Source organism: Colletotrichum higginsianum, chromosome 3, assembly GCF_001672515.1.
Source record: "Colletotrichum higginsianum IMI 349063 chromosome 3, whole genome shotgun sequence".
In the NCBI taxonomy this organism is placed as follows: domain Eukaryota; kingdom Fungi; phylum Ascomycota; class Sordariomycetes; order Glomerellales; family Glomerellaceae; genus Colletotrichum; species Colletotrichum higginsianum.
The window spans coordinates 1,292,085-1,298,084 of record NC_030956.1 but is presented as its reverse complement, the minus strand read 5'-3'; the positions used below and the strand labels follow the sequence as shown (position 1 = coordinate 1,298,084).

General features: G+C 54.1%; 3 protein-coding genes across 3 annotated transcripts; 1 reads left to right on the top strand and 2 right to left on the bottom strand.

The window, feature by feature from the left end:
* Positions 1-246: 246 nt before the first annotated feature.
* On the top strand, positions 247-1,231 carry CH63R_03957 (3-alpha-(Or 20-beta)-hydroxysteroid dehydrogenase; the record flags this gene model as incomplete). Its single annotated transcript, XM_018298932.1, has 3 exons — positions 247-435; positions 571-856; positions 975-1,231. 3 exons carry the CDS (start codon positions 247-249, stop codon positions 1,229-1,231), a joined length of 732 nt encoding a protein of 243 aa, XP_018160178.1.
* Positions 1,232-1,950: 719 nt separating this feature from the next.
* On the bottom strand, positions 1,951-3,239 carry CH63R_03956 (Short chain dehydrogenase reductase; the record flags this gene model as incomplete). Its single annotated transcript, XM_018298931.1, has 7 exons — positions 1,951-2,031; positions 2,085-2,224; positions 2,286-2,422; positions 2,480-2,552; positions 2,623-2,804; positions 2,918-3,139; positions 3,205-3,239. The coding sequence occupies 7 exons, from the start codon at positions 3,237-3,239 to the stop codon at positions 1,951-1,953; spliced, it is 870 nt and encodes a 289-aa protein (XP_018160177.1).
* A 1,303-nt stretch (positions 3,240-4,542) lies between these two features.
* CH63R_03955 (Cutinase-2) lies at positions 4,543-5,936 on the bottom strand (the record flags this gene model as incomplete). The annotated part of the gene is made up of 3 exons (XM_018298930.1): positions 4,543-5,155; positions 5,234-5,634; positions 5,715-5,936. 3 exons carry the CDS (start codon positions 5,934-5,936, stop codon positions 4,543-4,545), a joined length of 1,236 nt encoding a protein of 411 aa, XP_018160176.1.
* Between the last annotated feature and the right edge of the window lie 64 nt (positions 5,937-6,000).

The following is a 6,000-nucleotide window of genomic DNA, read 5'->3' as shown; positions in this document are numbered from 1 at the left end:
ACCCCAGCAAAACAAGGCACCATGCAAATCACTGGAAATGCTCTCGTTGTTGGCGGAGGTGAGTGAGCCCACTTGTTCCCCCCCAAAGAAAACTCCCCATTTGCCCTGATTCCCAAGACCCATGACGTATTTCCCCAACTCGTCGGGTCCGTCGACTACTGATAGTGACCCCCCCTTTCCTCCGTAGGAAGCGGCATCGGCAGGGCCTGCGCCGTGTTGCTCGCTAGGGAGGGCGCCTCCGCCGTCATGGTCGCCGACCTGATGGTCGACACGGCCCGCGACGCGGCCGAAGAGTGTGAGTCCGCCGCCACCAACGCGCAGTTCAACGGGTTTTCTTTCCAGGTCGACATCACCAGCGAAGAGTCCGTCGTCGCGCTCTTTGCCGAGGCGAGCAGCAAGATGGGCCGCATCGACTACTGCGTCAACTGTGCCGGCGTGAGTTAGAACCCAGCCTTCTTCCCCGTGTGGTATTATCGGGAGATTATCAGACCCATGCCCCCCCCCGGCTCTCACCCTTCCATTCGATGACTTCATGAGCCTGAACCTCGCTTACCTATTTCCCACTTGCAGATCGGTGCCCAAGAGGCCACCGATATCGCTGGCCTCTCGTTGTCCGAGTTCCAACGCTTCCTCAACGTCAACACCACCGGCCTCTTTCTGGTCACCAGGGAGGCGTCCATCGCCATGAGGGCCCAGAAGCCCGTGTCCGTTCTCCCGTCCGACGTAAAGCCGGACCGAGGCACGACTCGTGGCGCCATCGTGAACCTTGGCTCGGCCACTTCCATGGTTGCCACGGCGGGCGTCCTGGCATATACCACCTCCAAGCATGCAGCACTCGGCCTAACCAAGAATAGCGGTATGTACCACTCATGTCTTACTACATCTAACCATTTCATCACTCGCTTTTCCACGCTCTTCCACTCCTGTCATCGTCATGGGTGCCCCTGCGCCGCTGACACGAAGCGCTCTACCAGCTCTCGACAACGCCGCCTACGGGATCAGGGTCAACTGCGTGTGCCCTTCGTGGGTGGACACGCCCATGGTGCGCAAAGCAATCGACGGCGTCGAAGGGCTTGGGGACCTGATCAAGGGAGCGGTGCCCATGGGCCGCATCGCCTTCCCGGAGGAGGTGGCAGACACCGTCGTCTACCTGTGCAGCCCACGATCCAGCTACATCACGGGGTGCGGGCTTATTGTCGACGGCGGCACCACGTTGGGTGCGAATCGATAGATCGTGGGATGGGGTCTGAGACATTGTTTTGTTTTAATGGAGTTGGGGGACATTTGTCGAACTGGGAACCGGTTACTTTAGATACGCAGACTGAGAATGCATGAACAAGCATCACAATGATTTTACGTTGCCCGAACTGGACTTCATCTTTGTAGCCCTATTGTTGTGATTCCAGTGGTGTGAAAGCAGTCCTCAATTGTAATCTAGTAGTAGAGATAAACTTGCGATAATTTGTAACAAATGAGCTGCAACAAGTGATTATGACGCAGGTTACACATAACACTAAATGCTTTTTGTAAGTCTGCTTCATGGGAATCAGGCCTCTCCCAGGCAGTCCGCATATGTTCTATAAGAATCACTCTTGCAAGGCCTTTTCCCCTCTTGGTGATATTTAAACTCTTTTGATAGTTTTGGAGAGGGAGATTTGATCTCCGTGGATTTAAAGGCCGAGAATGGGACAGTTTACACGTTGTTGAATGCCCATGTTCATCTTTTTGCACTGCTCCATCTTCCCTCCCCACCCGTACACAGCTTCGTTCTCCTGTGTTGCCCACCTCAATTCTTTGGGGGAATCTTTTCTCATTCCAACGTATACGACTGAGAGAACACCTTGGGAATAGCTTTTATTATCTATGCTTTCATTCTGTATCGTAAAACACTACGCAAAAAGTCCATCTAAACGCCGCTACCAGTAACTCTAGCAAATGAACAGGTTCCCTCTAATAAGCAAGCTTCTTCGCGATAGTGGAATGGGCCTGCTTCAACTTGTCCAGGCTAAACATGTTCCACATCAGAGTGTCCTGATACACAGTCAGCCTGGTCACGCTTGTGTCGGATTTTAGTCGGTTCATACCCAAACCGTACGCCAGCAGAACATGTCGAGGAAACGGGTCACGCCCGTAAAGCTCCCGTACCAGAACCACGACGGGGGGGACGACTTCAGGCTCTGCGCCACGACGTTGGTGGCGTAGTCGAAGCGGTCGGTGGCACCCTCTGGAGATTTGGTGTTAGCAGGGCATATGGAGACCGAGAGGGCATCATGGGCTGCACTCACCCGGGGTCCGCAGGACGTGCCGCTGGAAGTTCTCGGAGAGAACGGAGTAATAGGACCCCTCAGGCAGCTTCCTGTGGGCGTCGTTCTTGAGGATGTTGGTGCTCACTTCTCCCGAGATGACCGTGATGACCTTGACGCTGGTTTTTGTGTTTCACGTCAGACACAACTACTTGGGGGGAGCAATGGGAACTCACCCAAGCGGGGCCATTTCGACGCGGAGCGTGTTGCCCCAGTGATGGAGTCCAGCCTTGCTCGCGTTGTATGATGCTTTTCTTTTGCGTTAGACTCCATGCCTGCTTGGTCTTTGAGCAGGGGACGTGAGAGGTAGACGACTTACAGCCATACATGAAGGGGATGATGCCACCAATCGAACCGATGTTGACGATGGTGCCCTTGGCCTGGATGATCATCTCGTGTAAGTGGTGCACCATGCGCATGGGGCCAAACAGGTTGATGTCGAACATGCGCTGCACGGCCCCGACGTCGGTGTCGATGGCCGTCATCGTGTATGCAATGCCACTAGGTTTTATCATCTCGCGTCAGTGATCTGTTTTTCGGTGGTTGAGGTCTAGGAAGAAGGGGAAGGGCAAGTTTATTGCATAACGCGATGTCATGTATGCGGCAGCACCTACGCGCAGTTGACGAGGATGTCGAGGTTCCCCGACGTGAGTTTCTGCAACGCTGCCTTCAGGTCAATGATGGACTGCTCGTTAGTGACATCGAGGGGGAAGAAGGTGATGCCGGCGTCCGAGAGGTGGTCGCTCGCCTCGTGGGGGAGCACAGTCGCGATGGCGTGGACGCCACGGCGGGTGTATTCGGTCACGAGGGCTTCGCCGATGCCACCGCGGCCACATCTACACAGATCATCAGAATGTGGATCTATTCGAGAAATATTGCAGTGAGGAGTTGGTCTACTCACCCAGTGACGAGCGCGAACTTCTGTTGTTGGGGCATGGCTGATTGTGGACTTTTGACTATCGAAGAGGTAAGATGTGGTCTTTGGGATGAGTTTACTGATTTCTGCTTGTTCAATGTCTTGGAAGCTTGCCTTGGTCTCAAAACTCCTGGCCAAGGTGTTGGAATGAGGCTATCTATAATCGCCGTCGACTCAGTGTGAAGGAAGAGAGCTAGGTATGTCGTAGGTGTAGATCAACATGAAAATACGGGTTACGAGTTCGTTCAACGCCCTTCAAGGACGGATTCTGATCTCTCTCTCACGCCCTATCACAGCTTCAACACCTATCTAGCAAGCCATGAGAAGTTCAGCATCTGTACCGCCCTATGGTCACTTTGACATCTACCGCATGGCCTTTGACAGCTTCATCAAGTAGGGTCCGGCCCTGTAAGGCGGCCGAGGTCCCCGACACTCATCCTACGCCCTGGTATAGCTTCAGCTTCATTCCCGCGCCCTTCTTCAAATTCGACGTCTCATATCAATCATGGTTCCACAGAATCATGCAGTCAGGGTGAAATTGGGGTATGGCGCTAAAAGACAGAATCGATGCTGTGCAGTTACCAAAGTAGAGCTCTGAAGATGTAGATACGTGGAGGTGGCCTGGTACACGGACACTGGCTGGAGCTACAAGTGCGCACCACGCCCTTTGTTAGTTTCGTCATCTCGTCCTTCATCAAGTCTAATGGGACCCAACAGCTCTGGCTATAGTAAGCCATGGTAAGCCACGGTGTGGATACCAGAGACTCTGTCACAGTTTGCGGCTCTGACCAAGGGAAGAGATGGAAACGCAGAGGCAGCCAATCATGCTGGGCACTGGCAACAGTATACAAGCCCTCTGCGCCCTTTCTTAGCCTCACATAGGTAGGTATTCCAATGTTTAGATACTGACTGTGGCGTACAAACCTGCCCGGCGCCCTCAGCCAGCTTGGTAGAGGCAGCCCGACATGCGGACACTGGCCCCAAGCCTGCAAGCCTGACTACGCACGCCCTTTGGTAGCTTTGCTTTATGAAAATACTCCGATGTCGAGGGACTTACATAGCCACGTGGCTGTTTTGTATGACTAGTGGGTGTGTGGTGTTCATGGTGTTAGGAGTTAGGTAACTCCGGGACGCTTTCGCAGTTTGCCTCTCCAAGATGTGCGATGAGAGGCCAATATAGAGGCCCCTCTCCCCCTTTTTCCGGCTCCATCAATTGCTAATTAATACGTCGTAGATTCAGATTATTGTTGCTCCCAGTCGACTACACCTACAACTGGGAAAATGAAATCAAAATGCCCAGGTACCTGTATCCCTTATAGACTGTTAGCTGCCGACATGCTCAATCAAGCCGAGCGAGTCGATCTCGGTGCCAGCCTCTCCGTATAAGCCCACAAAGTACCCGCCCTTCTCTGCCACATACTTCTGGCATTGGTTGGTTCTCTTCCCAACCTCCATCTTCTTCCCCTTGCTGCTTTCAGCTCGGAAGTATCCGATGCGGTCCTTGCCCTTCTTCTGGCCGTTGCACACCTCGGCCTTTGTCCAGAACTCGCCCTCGTCCAGCCGCATCTCCTTGTAGTCGCCGCCCTTGCCGCCGTGCTCCAACACGTCGGCCACGCCGTCCACCGCCACGCCTAGGAAGTCCACCCGCGCGCCGCCTCTGCCGTAGACGTTGACCAACCTGGGTTCTCTCAGCGAGCCGAGCTTCTCGGCGTCGTTGAACGCGTCCGAGGTGCCTTTGGATGCTCCGCGGAAGATGTCTCGGAAATTAAGCCCCATGGAGGCGAACTTTGACGGGTCGATGTCCGCGATGACAGGTACTGAGGGCCACGCCTTGGCAGCCGCTAGCTTCTTCACGAGGAATTCGGCCGCGGGCTTCGCCGACTTTCGGTAGTCTCGGTGCCCAGGCAACGCCGCTCCGAGCGGTATACCAGCTCGGCTTGAAGCATTTGATGTAAGCATCGATGTACATTTTTCAGATAGAAACGTCAGGGGGGGGGGAAGGGGGAGGACTCACCAGACCGGGTCGAGTTTGTTGCAAAACATCTGCACCAAGTCGGATGGAAAGTTTGGTATCGTGTTCTTGTTGTAAATTTGCATCGTACTGCCAAAGGTGACGACGGCAGTGATCCTGTCCTTGTACTTTTTCTCAAGTCGGTTCGCGTTCGAGATGACACTCGACAGCATTGCGGCGCCCTGACTATAACCAGCCGCTACGACGACGGCCTCGGGGCACTTGTCCATGTATTGTCGGATTTGCCGCTCTGCACTCGTGACCTCGCTCGGCCGGCACAGCTGGTTGTTGACGCAGGCGTTGTCCAGGAGAGCCGCTGCGTATTCTATCCCCTGCACGGCGATCCTCTCTGCTGTCAGAGTCTGGCGGAGATACTCGGCAAGCTGAGGCCCAGGCTGCTCCCCCTGTAACGGATGGATGACATCTTCATCAGCTCGGTCACGCATGTCAGGGATAATAGAAGCATCGAGGGCGTATTGCGTACCATGTTAGACTCCTGTGTGCTTCCGCGTAGATAAAAAAACATGATCTCCTTGCACTTGCCATCTCGGGCCTCGTTCTCGACCAAGACCGGGTTCTGTCTGACTTGTAGAGCGTGGGTGTGCTGGTCTCCTTCTCCAAAGTGGCTTTTAGGGACTATTACTGTCGGTAGGCTGAGTGCGAACGCACACTGCAGGACCGACATCACAACAATGAAGAACTTCATGATTGCTGAGAGTATTGAGCGTCCTTTCAGCAAGTGGATAGAATTATCATTTTACAAAACTGGT